The following is a 14,194-nucleotide window of genomic DNA, read 5'->3' as shown; positions in this document are numbered from 1 at the left end:
TTGAGACATTTGTGTATGTGTGCCATTCAGAGAGGGAATAGGCAAGACAAAAATTGAAGTGACTTTGAACAGGATATGGTAGCAGGTGCCAGGTGCACTGGATTGTGTCAAGAACTGCAACGCTACTGGGTTTTTCATGCTCAACAGTTTCCCGTGTGTATCAAGAATGGTTCACCACCCAAAGGACATCCAGCCAACTTGACACAGCTGTGAGAAGCATTGGAGCCAATATGGGCCAGTGTCCCTGTGGTGGGCAGTGGTTCCTCCTTGATCATTTACAGATAGACAACACTGCTTTCATTTTGTTTTGGCCAATAAAGTTTGTTTGGATAGATTCTGTTCATATTTGGCCAAACAGTTGAAAAAGCAAAAATAATGACATGTTTATGAGTGCTCTTTGAAGAACCAAGAGGGCCAAGGAATCACAATATGTCATTCAATTAACTAATTCACTGAATAGTATGTGAATGTGACACTTTAAAAGTGGAAATTTACATGAAAAACTAAAATAACTAATAAAGTAAGAATGGTGATGTGGCATTTCTCAACACTAGCCAATCAATAGTAATGTCAGTCTGCCCTCTGCTGGTTTATTGGTTGACTGACATGGGAGTGATTCCTATCTGTGCAGACCTGTATCTACAATGTAGAGTTACATGGGTAGGTACAGTGTAACTGCCCATTGCTACATAATACTTACTCTCCTGGCTGTTTATATATTTAATTGCATAATGAAATTCTCATCAGATTAAACTATAACACATGATGAAATAATAAGGAATGTAAACAATGTTGAATGATTTCTGTGACATGAGTTGGTCTGTATGGCAAAGTTTTTCACTTACAGCACAATAACCGTTTAAGGCTTGTGGCGGAAACAAAATAAATAGATCGTAAATATCGTTACAGATATCAAAATCTCAGTGAGGAAGAATTCTATTGTTCCAGGAAGACTTTGTCAAACCTTTTTTGTACCAGGGACTTAAAAGCTATGGCCTCTTTTGTGTCAGGGATCAGCAAGCTGTGGTCTTTTGTCCTCAGGAACCGCTTACATTAAAGAGCACTGTAGAACTGACCAAATTAGAGTCCCAGGGACCGCCAGCAAACAGTTGAGAGACACTGATATAGCCTTGAGATAGTGTGATCTTCTGTCTGTGAGTGTGGAATTATCCGTTTGAGTGGGTCCGTCAGTAAGTATTCACCTGTCAAAGAAAAATGAAGTACAAACAGACAGACACGAGAGGGAGGTATATTTGGTTTGTCTGTCATTAACTTTTTCTCCCACTTTACATGGTAACATACTCAGATTCAACAAAACGGGTACTTTTTTTCCTTTGTTGTGTAATCAATGATTAAACAAATAAAACACAACAAAAACTTCAGTCGAGAGCTGATCTTTGTGCACTTTTGTAGTGACGCATAAAGCCAGAGCCAAGTGATCATGGAGAACTAGGTATCTATTGGACTTGACATTTTCAGACAGCCTACATGGGACCACAAAGACACTCAGTATTTCAGCATTCTGGAGAACACCAAATAATCTTTCATGTGCAGTGATGCACACTCACAGATAAACAGAGTTTAAATGTAGGACTAAGCCCAGTTTAAATTTCGAACTGGTCCAACACCGTATGTGCTGGAACCAACTATCTTAGTCATGCCAGTTTAATCCACTAATTTGTACTACTGCAATCAAGGTTGCTTGTTTCTCGATTACCTTAGTTCATATTTCTTTCAACATGAGACAGGTGTTTTCTATGTTTTATTAGTATACAGGGGAAGCCCATAAGACAACATTGTGTATCTAAATTGATTTAGCTGAGATGCTCTCTCTTTCCCCCTCGGTCTGTCCTTTTCTTCCGAATCCTTCTCTATCTAGTCCAGAGAAGTGGTTGGTCTGTGAAAAAAGCATGTGCTTGTCTAGGTTATCACTGACAGTGATGTACAGAGATTTTATCACAGAAAATGTCATTTTGTTAACATACTGTACTGTATATGCCTCTGCTTGACAAGAAAAACAAGCACCTCGCGGAGCAGAGAAATTCTAATAGTCTTGTCTGTATACAAAGACCCCTGACTAAAATGACAGACCTGTCAGTCAGTGTACTACTATCATAGTGAACCCCCTCAGAGGGTTCATGGAAGGTTTTTCAGCAGAGCATCTTACTACCTATCTCATTCACTTTAACACACACACACACACACACACACACACACACACACACACACACACACACACACACACACACACACACACACACACACACACACACACATATACCCCCCCTTGACATTGACAAAAAAATAGGCCCCCCAAAAAAATTATAAGTGTAAAAAGTAATGAATGGAAATAAACTAACTATATTGTTGCTGCAACTAAAAGTAGCTGTGAATGGTAGTTGTTGGCAGTGTGCGGAATTTCAAATCTCCTTGTCCAGGATGGTTTTGACATTGGCAAACACCTGAAACAGAGGGAGAGAAAGAGATGCATTGGAGAAAACCAGATTCGTGTTTGTGTTTTTGTACATGTGCAATCGCCTGGGCAGAAGTGTGTGATTGCCCTCCGGAGGGTGCAAGGGAACAGAGAGACAACCAATAGGGAAAGAAACAGCTCAGATTGAGGGAATTCATACTGAATTGTAAGATCATAGTGAATGAGTGTGTACTACTGAGTGTTTACTACGGAGTGTGTATTACTGAGTGTGTTCCAAATGCCCATCATGTGTGACTGCAATGGCGCAGTGCTGTATTCTCCTATTGCTTACCTTGTCCACACCGCACGAGGCATCCACAGTGCGCACCTTGCCCTGTTTCTCATACAGTGAGATGACGGGCCGTGTTGACTGCAGGTAGGTCTGGATCCTTCAGGGGAGGAAACGAAGGCTCAGAAACAGGCTGACCAGCGCCTAGGAATCAGAGGAGACCCAAGTACATACAGCCAAGCTAAAACATGCTCCAGGGTATATTACTTTTAAGGGTGAGTCAAGGTGGGACTGAAAATCGGAATCTCAAAAGCAACGCCCGTCAATGTTTTTTCACTATTATTAAAGGTGCATTATCTAGTTGTGTACAACCTGACTGATTTCAGATAGAAATGTGAGTTATAGACCTATCATTCTCATTACAAGCAAGTCTGATTCACGATAGATCTGTTCTATATGAAATATTTCTATGCTTCACCTCGTTTAGTTTTTGCTTCATATTACTTCATATTAATAATACAATATCTTTGGTGACAAACTATATTTCACAGCGGTTTAGATAGCATGATGATTCTCTACACTATACATTGCTTGTTGTGTCGCATTAACTGAAATTAGAATTTTAGAAACCAGGAAATGGCAGAGCTATTTCAACATATGGCGCTTTATAAGTACCATTTTTTTTTATTGAGCAAGAGCCGTGTCTCCTTTTGAAAGGTCCAGTTCATATTAAAAAGGTCAATGCTCAGTGATCATAGAAAGCTCCCAAGCATACTACTCGCCAATGTCCAGTCTCTTGACAACAAGGTAGACGAAATCCGAGCAAGGGTAGCATTCCAGAGAGACATCAGAGACTGTAACGTTCCTTGTTTCACGGAAACATGGCTCACTCGAGACACGCTATCGGAGTCGGTACAGCCAGCTGGTTTCTTCACGCATCGTGCTGACAGAAACAAGCATCTTTCTGGTAAGAAGAAGGGAGGGGTGTATGCCTTATGATTAAGGAGACGGGGTGTGTCAACAAAACAAAGGAGATGATCATCAACAAAACAAAGGAGATGATCGTGGACTTCAGGAAACAGCAGAGGGAGCAGCCCCCTATCCACATCGACTGGACAGTAGTGGAGAAGGTGGAAAGTTCCTCGGCGTACACATCACGGACAAACTGAAATGGTCCACCCACACAGACAGCGTGGTGAAGAAGGCGCAGCAGCGCCTCTTCAACCTCAGGAGGCTGAAGAAATTCGGCTTGTCACCAAAAACACTCACAAACTTTTACAGATGCACAATCAAGAGCATCCTGTCGGGCTGTATCACCGCCGGGTACGGCAACTGCTCCGCCCATAACCGGAAGGCTCTCCAGAGGGTAGTGAGGTCTGCACAACGCATCACCGGGGGCAACCTACCTGCCCTCCAGGACACCTACACCACCCGATGTCACAGGAAGGCCAAAAAGATAATCAAGGACAGCAACCACCCGAGCCATTGCCTGTTCACCCTGCTATCATCCAGAAGGCGAGGTCAGTACAGGTGCATCAAAGCTGGGACCGAGAGACTGAAAAACAGCTTCTATCTCAAGGCCATCAGACTGTTAAACAGCCATCACTAACATTGAGTGGCTGCTGCCAACATACTGACTCAACTCTTTAATAACTTTAATAATCACTTTAATACTGGAAGATTTGATGAAATAAATGTATCACTAGCCACTTTAAACAATGCCACTTTATATAAAATGTTTACATACCCTACATTACTCATCTCATATGTATATACTGTACTCCATACCATTTACTACATCTTGCCTATGCCGTTCGGCCATCACTCATTCATATATTTTTATGTACATATTCTTATTCATTCCTTTACACTTGTGTGTATAAGGTAGTTGTTGTGAAATTGTGAGATTACTTGTTAGATATTACTGCATGGTCGGAACTAGAAGCACAAGCATTTCGCTACACTCGCATTAACATTTGCTAACCATGTGTAGGTGACAAATAAAATGTGATTTGATTAGTTTGGGCGCTACCTTTTCTCCAGGCTCGCTCTGTTGTCATCGGTGAGCCCGCTGCTCTTCCCTCTTTCTACACAGCTGTTGACACAGACCTGTAGACAAACAAAAACAGAGCTCTCAGGATAAAGATTACACTGTCAGCCAAGCAATAAAGACATTCACACTCGGAGGCAACTTTCAGAAATAAAAGTCGTACTCCAAATGTGTCATATGTGATATGTTGCCCTCCCTGTTCGTCCCCTCCCCTTCCTCTTGGAGATCCTTGCCCCCAAAGCCGTACTATTACCTCATTGCCACAGTCGAAGAAAAGCACAAATTTGACATCAGCCTCCCCATCCATGATGGTGGTCCACCCCTGGAGGTTTTCCTCATTTCGGGGGAAGCCGTCGATGAGGAAGTGGATCTTCTTCTCATCTAACTGCCTGGTCTCCTCCATGGCCTGAGGACAAAAACATGTGTATACTTGTATTGTAATAGGAATGTCCAGGTGAACACAAAGGAGAGCACTCGTTGGTAAAGTAAATCAAAAAATCTATCTGGTTTAGTACAAGTTGCAACAGGGAGACACCGTCCAACCAACACAGAAGCAGAGAAAATGTCTAAATGTCCTCTTCTGAGCAGGCCCTTACGTCCAAATCAGACAGCACCAAATGTTCTGTAAACACCCGCCTCTTGGAGACAGGCCCTTACGTCCAAATCAGACAGCACCAAATGTTCTGTAAACACCCGCCTCTTGGAGACAGGCCCTTACGTCCAAATCAGACAGCACCAAATGTTCTGTAAACACCCGCCTCTTGGAGACAGGCCCTTACGTCCAAATCAGACAGCACCAAATGTTCTGTAAACACCCGCCTCTTGGAGACAGGCCCTTACGTCCAAATCAGACAGCACCAAATGTTCTGTAAACACCCGCCTCTTGGAGACAGGCCCTTATGTCCAAATCAGACAGCACCAAATGTTCTGTAAACACCCGCCTCTTGGAGACAGGCCCTTACATCCAAATCAGACAGCACCAAATGTTCTGTAAACACCCGCCTCTTGGAGACAGGCCCTTATGTCCAAATCAGACAGCACCAAATGTTCTGTAAACACCCGCCTCTTGGAGACAGGCCCTTATATACTAATCAGACAGCACCAAATGTTCTGTAAACACCCGCCTCTTGGAGACAGGCCCTTACGTCCAAATCAGACAGCACCAAATGTTCTGTAAACACCTGCCTCTTGGAGACAGGCCCTTATATACTAATCAGACAGCACCAAATGTTCTGTAAACACCCGCCTCTTGGAGACAGGCCCTTACGTCCAAATCAGACAGCACCAAATGTTCTGTAAACACCCGCCTCTTGGAGACAGGCCCTTATATACTAATCAGACAGCACCAAATGTTCTGTAAACACCCGCCTCTTGGAGACAGGCCCTTATATACTAATCAGACAGCACCAAATGTTCTGTAAACACCCGCCTCTTGGAGACAGGCATTTACACTACCAGTCAAACGTTAGAACACCTACTCATTCATGGGTTTTTCTTTATTTTTACAAATTTCAACATTGTAGAATAATAGTGAAGACATCTAAACTATGAAATAACACATGGAATCATGTAGTAACCAAAAAGTGTTAAAGAAATCCAAATCTATTTTATATTTGAGATCCTTCAAATAGCCACCCTTTAATGAGAAAAACCCTTGAATGAGTAACGTTGGGTGTTGTAAAACTTTTGATCGGTATGCTAATCAGACAGCACCAAATGTTCACCAAATGTTCTGTAAACACCAGCCCCAGAGGCTTGTAGGAAGTCAAAACTAAAGGCAGTGCTGTCAGCTGCTACAGAATCACACAGTGTTCACAGCATGTCATCAATACAACAGTGCATAATCAGTGTTCTCTGTCCTTATACATTCCGTTTGGCGTCACCCACTATCAACAGATATGAGAATAATCCATAACATTCAGCATCAAGCCAAGTGACCATCAACACACACCTTCAGTGTCACAAACACTAGAAATCATGTGTATTACAGAAAGGACAAATATATTCACATTCTGTTTATCACTCTAATCTAAATAGGAACTTTAGTCACCTTAAATCTCCCCATGACATATTTCCTAACAATTTAGCTAGCCTAATTTGTTAACGAATTAATTGGGTTATGAGAATGAAATTGTCTGGGAGTAATGTAGATCCTTTAAAAGGAGTGCAATAGTAACAATGTCCTAAGCAGAGAATAAATATAAAGGAGTCACGTAGTATATGCCTAGATGGTTATTGTTCAACAGTGAGTTGCTGTGCTCCATTGACACTGAAAGCAGGGGAGGGGTTTAGGGAGAGACGAGTCAGCATCACTAGTGCCCTTTAACTCTTATTGTGCTGAATAAATGGACACTACGCGTGGGTTGGTGTTATTTCATGCTGGAACAGAATGCTTGCTCAAACTCATTTGGCCACAGCCCTAAATTATGAATATAGGGCAGGGATTGACATTAAGGTCTTAAAGACACGTCAGGAATACTTTTAGGTTGCCAAAAGATTATGATCACATGCCCGAAAATTTTAAGAAGCTATTTTCACCTACACACAGGGGAGAAACCAGAAAGATCTGACTAATGGATTTATTTGCATTTTGGCTGCTATCAGGAGAGAAAAATGAATTGCCAGCTCAATGGGACAACCACAGAGAAGGCTCAACTTGCACAACTGCTCAGGTCACTTGCCCGGGGCAATAGGACAACCCTTAATGCCAATCCCTGATATGTCAAAACACACATCAAAGTAGTTGGCAAATACATGAAACAACTTGTCACAGAAGAAAGCCATAGGAGGCCTGCTGAATATCAGTAGTAGACACTAAATCTTTGCTTGAGTTTATCTATTGACGCAAAACACCACCCAGACAGACATCTGCCTTGATTTCTCATGCCTCCCTGTTCAAGTGCCCCATTGGTTGGAGGGGTAGAGCAGGTGATTAAAAAAAAGACCTTTACATAAAGTGAATTGCACGACAGCTGAACATGATAAGATGTACACTACACATCCGCATGACGTCAATAGCAGTGCATAGGCTACTCTGTATGTAGTTAGAAGCCGACCACCATAAACACATTCTCAACAGAGGCACCGTGTGTTCAATGTAAGACATGAAAACACTAGCTACTGATTAGAATAGAAGTCATGTCTGTTTTACATAACAAGCTAGCTAGCCTGTGTCTGTCGTTGGTGAACTATAGCCCACGTTGAATTCCTGAGGGGTAAACTACAAAACAGAATCAATGAGTTAGCCAGCTAAATAACTTTTTATTTTTAAGAAAGATAAGCTACAAATGAACATGTTCTAATTGATACAAAAACCCAAAACAATAGATTGTGATTATTTCTGGTTGTTTATCGAAGTTATAGTACCTGGCGAACTGATTCACTAGCAGCTACTATACCCCTCTCTCAGTAGAACCTTTATCCATAGCTAGTTTGCTAGTCGAAAGTGTAATGATGGAAAAAATATATATAATTATTATTCATAGTTATTTAGCTAGTGTGGTGCTGGCATAGTTATACTGGTAACTGCTCCTTCTTCTATATGTGGCTATGCTAACATACATTGATACATTTAGCTGGTCTCCACTCGACAGAAGTTGCCACGACCCCCTCAAATCTATTAGTGGTTTCTTTTCCTAACACAATTCAACGCCCTGTCAAATGATCACGGTCCTTTTCATGGCTCTTTCTCGCCGTCTCACCGAGCACGAACACAACCTGCGTCTTCTTCATGTCGATCAACGCTCCGCACCTTCGCAGATAAACTACTCAATAAACGGAAAGTCATACACCGAAAACAACAACCGATCAGGGAGTCGCAGGACAGGTTGAAAGAGCTGTTTATGAACGTCAGTGGGAAGTCCGCAATAGCCAACACCACTTCCCACTGTTGACGTTGCCAACCAATGGCAGCACAGGAGGGTCCCCGGGGTGTTAACCGCGACTATATGATGTCTACGCAGGGGTCTGGAGACGCCTCTCCCTCACTGGTTGTCGCTGTCTGTCCTCCCAGCATCAGCACCTAGCCCAACTGAACAGCGACCGACCGAGACTAAATGATGCTCTACCAAGCGAGGGAGTTGGACGGATAATGGTTAATCGGTCGACGGAGATAGAAATGGATGATTCGTGTCACCAAAACATTTAAGGGATAACTGAGCGGCTGGGTATCACACGAAGTCCCGGGCACGTTTGTGCAGCTCTGGCTGCTTTCTCTCATCATTCATAATGCACCATTCATGATGCGAGCTTCCCTCATCCTTGATCTCAAGAATGGCAAGAAGAAAACATTGAAATAGCCTAGCGTTATTGGCTCGACAGGGCACCATAGCCTGCCACGCGCTGTTTCATTGATTCATATATACTATTAGGCTATAACTAGCCTACTATCATCGGGTTTGGGTAGCATATGAGCCAAAGTCTTCTTGTTGTGCCGACCAAGACAATCTTCTTTGAGGGCGCAGTACCAAAAGCAGGGCTATGCAAGCCATCCAAACAAAGGCACCCCAACACCCCCATTGACTCACCTGCTGTCCCGTCGCCACTGACATGACAACGCCGAGCAGAAAGAGCAGGATCAAAGGGCACCGACCTGCAGCCGGACGCGTGGACTCGAAAAGGAAGGGGGCGACGGACTCGAAGCGAGGAAGCAGCAGCCCGAGGGATACCCAATTGCAGTATCTGGGGATAAGCACCAAGGGCAGTGCGGCACTCAACAGTCATATCGGGGGAAGGTGGTGGGGGAGCGGTTCAGTGTACCTTCCCCCACTCTTCGTTCTTCTCCTACCTTGTCCTTAACGTTCCATTTTCCTGGCGCGAAAAAATGCTTGAAAACAACTGCAGTATTGATTTGATTTCGAATGTTGGCTCTGTGTTTATATTCAAAATGATTCATCTATTTCGTTTTCTTAAGCCATTTGACTGCATCAGTGATGGGCAATTCAAATATTAATCTTGATTTACAAGCTCGCTGGAATCCGAGAGGGGACTGATGTACATACTGGTCAGGTATCATCTCCTCCCTCAGTCTCTTGTTCTGCTTACTGTGCTACTTGCCAGCACCATGGGCTGTATCCAGAGCATCGCCTGCAAGCCGCGCATTAGAAGGGAGAACATTGTAGTCTACGAGGTATCGGCCTCCATTGACCAGTGCCCAACGGTGATAGAGGAGAACTCGCCTATAGTGCTGCGGTATAAGACACCATATTTCAGGGCCTCCGCCGGGATCGTAATGCCTCCGGTGCCCCGCAATGAAACCTGGGTGGTGGGTTGGATCCAGGCTTGTACTCAAATGGAGTTCTACAATACTTATGGTGACATTGGCATGTAAGTTCTGAGCTGTCACCATCAGTAATCATTCAATCTGACTGACTCTCTCTCTCTCTCTCTCTCTCTCTCTCTCTCTCTCTCTCTCTCTCTCTCTCTCTCTCTCTCTCTCTCTCTCTCTCTCTCACACACAGACACACAATAGGCTTTAGTTCAGTGTGCTAATGTCTTGAGTCACTTGGCCAGACGATCCAGGTTTGGTACCGTCTGTCACATAATGTGAGCTGTTCTGTCTATATGTAATGCGTTGGATGACTGAAATTCTAGCTATTGTACATTTCCTAGGCTACTATTAACATAGTCCATTAAGCGAGGCTATTGTAATGTATCATTATCATAAACTGTTGTACTGTTTTGTAGCCTGATATGATATAATAATATCATCTTTTTGTTCACTACCAAAGGTCCAGCTGGGAGTTACCAGAGCTCCGCGAGGGCCGGGTCAAGGCCATCAGCGACTCGGACGGGGTCAGCTACCCCTGGTACGGCAACACCACCGAGACAGTCACCCTCACGGGCCCCACGTCCAAGCCGTCGCGCCTCACGGTCAGCATGAACGACAACTTCTACCCCAGTGTGACCTGGGCCGTGCCCATCAGCAACAGCAACACAGCCATGCTGTCACACATCAGCCGAGACCAGAGCTTCATCACCTGGCTGGTTGCCATCAACTCTGTCACCAAGGTACTGTCGGCTTCAGAACGTGGACTTCCTTGAACTGCTCTGTTTAGTTTTTGTTTCATTATCTTAAAAGGTATAGTTCACATCAAAGTCAAAGTTTGTCCGTCGTTTCCCAACCTCTAAAGTGGTCTAATCTCGAGATAAATCCACATCCCACACAATCAGTTGTATGGAGCCAACAATACGTTCCTCAATCCCAAATGAGTGGGAATGATTAGCACCATCTAATTAGTTTGATCAACCCAACAAATGGTGTGTAATGTGGACTCATTCCAACATCCCTTTGAGTTCTGAAAACATCTGACAAACACATTTTGGACTGAACCAAGCCTTTAAATTAGTGTTTTCTATGGTGTTCCTGGAGTACCCCCAGGACTGTTCATTTCTGTCCTAGCCCAGTGCAGCCTTGGGCCGGGGGTAGTTAATGTAGGCTACATATTGGGAAACACTTCTCTATGTGCTAACTGTAAAGCTCTTTGGGCTGCAGCGTATTACATGACAGTTGCTATACAAGACTCAGTGCAGGCTGCTGATGGGAGAACGGCTCATAATAATGGCCTGAACGGAGCAAATGGAATGGCATCAGACACCTGGAAACCATGTTTGATGTATTTGAAACCATTCCACTGATGCCGCTCCAGTCATTACCACAAGCCCATTCTCCCTAATTAAGGCGCCACCAACCTCCTGTGATGCAAGTTAACTTTTACGAATATAATTTTTTCACTTCCCAGGAGCGCATTGTGCTGCAGACGGTGCGGTGGCGGATGCGGGTGGACATTGCCGTGGACCCTGACATGCCCCTTGGCTCCAGGGCCTCCCTAGTGGGCCGTCCTCACCAGGAGCAGCCCCACATCCTCAACTATCAGGAGCCAATCCTTTCCAATGCCCTGGGACGACCCAATGCCAACGACGCCCAAGTGCTGATGTGGAGGCCCCGCAGAGGGGCACCCCTGGTGGTCATACCGCCCAAATAAGGTCGAAAAGACTGAGAAAGACAGATGTGATTGGTTCACGGTAATGAGGAAGTGTGGCCCATCGCAAAGCAGGGAAATTATGAGTTATCTTGCCAAGATGTCAGCTCTTCACTCATACCTACTACTGTCAGGGTTCAATGGATGATAAGAAATTGTGAAAAACTGTAGGTATTTTCTCTGGACTGGACTGCATTGGAATTGGCACAGCGGAAATCTACAGAGCTAGACTGGTTTCAGGTGCAGACTCAACACTGCATCAGCGTTTGATTAAGTAGGACTGTTTTTGGACGGCCAGAGTCCTGAATTAGAGTTCTATCCATTGGACAGAAAGGGACAGAGCTATCGAAGTTTCGTTGAGGTGGACTGAACACAGAACTGCATCCTACTGTAGATCTTATTGCATGAGAAAGAAAACGGTCTTTGACTGGAATAAGAATACCATTTTATATAAGCTCATCACATTAAGGATATTGAATGGAACTCTAACATTGGCCATGAAATCCTGCAAGCTGGAAAATCTCCTCAGTGCCAATTATGGATATAACAGCCTTTAACGCTCATACAACATTTTAAGAACACATCGTTAGATTTAATTATGAGTCAAATCATATTATATAAATCTTCTGTTAGTTTAAGATCAATCAGATTGTATTAAGAACACCGACTTGGCATAAAGTTCTACAAAGAAATGGGCTGATTGTAGTCTTATTGAAATACGCCATGTTTATCCATTCACATAGAAACATAGAACATGGACAGGTTAAAGGTGTGGGTTTTCTGGTGTCAGTTGAGTATCTACATGTACAAACATGAATGTCCAAGTCTAAGTCCAACCCTTGCCCCTACCCATATTGCTTATCTTTACAATCCTTTCCGATTTACTCAAAAGTGTCTTGGGTGAAGGGATAGGGGTTTATTTGGGATTGGGCCATAGTCCCACATTACACTATTAAGGCAGTAGTCTGAGCTGGTATTGAGTTTATTCAGAGGGGTCCCTGTCATATTACACAATGTCACATGATTCACGCTCCATCTATGCTGCTCACCAGGTTCAGTCCACACCTTCCCATCTTTCTGTCCATTTCTCTCTCTCTTATCACTCCATCATTCTCTCTCCTCTCTACATGTCACAATCCCTGAATTTCTCTCCACTCCAAGACTATGCAAACACAGAGGGACTGTTGAGTGAGATAAAAAGTACCAGTCAAAAGTTTAGACACACTTAATCATGCAAGGGTTTTTCTTTATTTTTACTATTTTCCACATTGTAGAATAATAGTGAAGACATCAAACTATGAAATAACAGATATGGAATCGTGTAGTAACCAAGAAAGTGTTAAACAAATCAAAATATATTTGAGATTCTTTGAAGTAGCCACCCTTAGCCTTGATGACAGCTTTGCACACTCTTGGCATGCTCTCAACCAGCTTCACCTCGAAGGCTTTTCCAACACTCTTGAAGGATTTACCACATATGCTGAGCACTTGTTGGCTGCTTTTCCTTACTCTGCCATCCAACTCATCCCAAACCATCTCAATTGGGTTGAGGTCGGGTGATTGTGGAGGCCAGGTCATCTGATGCAGCACTCCATTACTCTCCATATTGGTCAAATAGCCCTTACCCAGCCTGGAGGTGTGTAAGGGGTCCTTGTCCTGTTGAAAAACAAATTATAGTCCCACTAAGCACAAACCAGATGGGATGGCATATCACTGCAGAATTCTGTGGTAGTCATGCTGGTTAAGTGTGCCTTGAATTCTAAATAAATCACAGAGTATCACCAGCAAAGCACCCCCACACCATCACACCTCCTCCCCCATGCGTCATGGTGGGAGCCACACATGCGGAGATCATCCGTTCACCTACTCTGCGTCTCACAAAGACACAGCGGTTGGAACCAAAAATCTCAAATTTGGACTCATCAGACCAAAAGACAGATTTTCACCGGTCTAATGTCCACTGCTCGTGTTTCTTGGCCCAAGCAAGTCTCTTCTTCTTATTGGTGTCCTTTAGTAGTGGTTTTTTTTCAGCAATTTGACCACGAAGGCTTGATTTACGCAGTCTCCTCTGAACAGTTGATGTTGAGATGTGTCTGTTACTCTGGGTCTTCCTTTCCTGTGACATCCTCATGAGAGCCAGTTTCATCATAGCGCCTGATGGTTTTTGTGACTGCACTTGAATAAACTTTCAAAGTTCTTGATATTTTCCGTATTGACTGACCTTCATGTCTTAAAGTAATGATGGACTGTCATTTCTCTTTGCTTATTTGAGTTGTTCTTGCCATAATATGGACTTGGTATTTTGCCAAATAGGGCTATCTTCTGTATACCACCCCTACCTTGTCACAACACAACTGATTGGCTTAAACGCATTAAGAAGGAAAGAAATTCCACAAATTAACTATTAACAAGGCACACCTGTTAATTGAAATGCATTCCAGGTGACTACCTCATGAAGCTGG

At 43.6% G+C, this 14,194-nt stretch overlaps 2 protein-coding genes across 2 annotated transcripts; one reads left to right on the top strand and one right to left on the bottom strand.

Annotated features, from left to right (window-relative positions):
* Positions 1-2,288: 2,288 nt before the first annotated feature.
* LOC106598849 (UMP-CMP kinase) lies at positions 2,289-9,455 on the bottom strand. The gene is made up of 5 exons (XM_014189860.2): positions 9,279-9,455; positions 5,006-5,158; positions 4,735-4,811; positions 2,766-2,862; positions 2,289-2,462 (listed from the first exon to the last, which is right to left on the bottom strand). The coding sequence occupies exons 1-5, from the start codon at positions 9,300-9,302 to the stop codon at positions 2,421-2,423; spliced, it is 393 nt and encodes a 130-aa protein (XP_014045335.2). The 5' UTR covers positions 9,303-9,455; the 3' UTR covers positions 2,289-2,420.
* LOC106598847 (protein FAM78B) lies at positions 8,710-13,013 on the top strand. The gene is made up of 3 exons (XM_014189859.2): positions 8,710-10,077; positions 10,482-10,761; positions 11,493-13,013. Exons 1-3 carry the CDS (start codon positions 9,743-9,745, stop codon positions 11,733-11,735), a joined length of 858 nt encoding a protein of 285 aa, XP_014045334.1. The 5' UTR covers positions 8,710-9,742; the 3' UTR covers positions 11,736-13,013.
* Positions 13,014-14,194: the final 1,181 nt, after the last annotated feature.

The sequence above is a fragment of the Salmo salar genome, chromosome ssa03 (assembly GCF_905237065.1).
Source record: "Salmo salar chromosome ssa03, Ssal_v3.1, whole genome shotgun sequence".
Taxonomy (NCBI): Eukaryota; Metazoa; Chordata; class Actinopteri; order Salmoniformes; family Salmonidae; genus Salmo; species Salmo salar.
The sequence above is the reverse complement of the archived record's forward strand: the minus strand, read 5'-3'. Positions and strand labels throughout refer to the sequence as shown.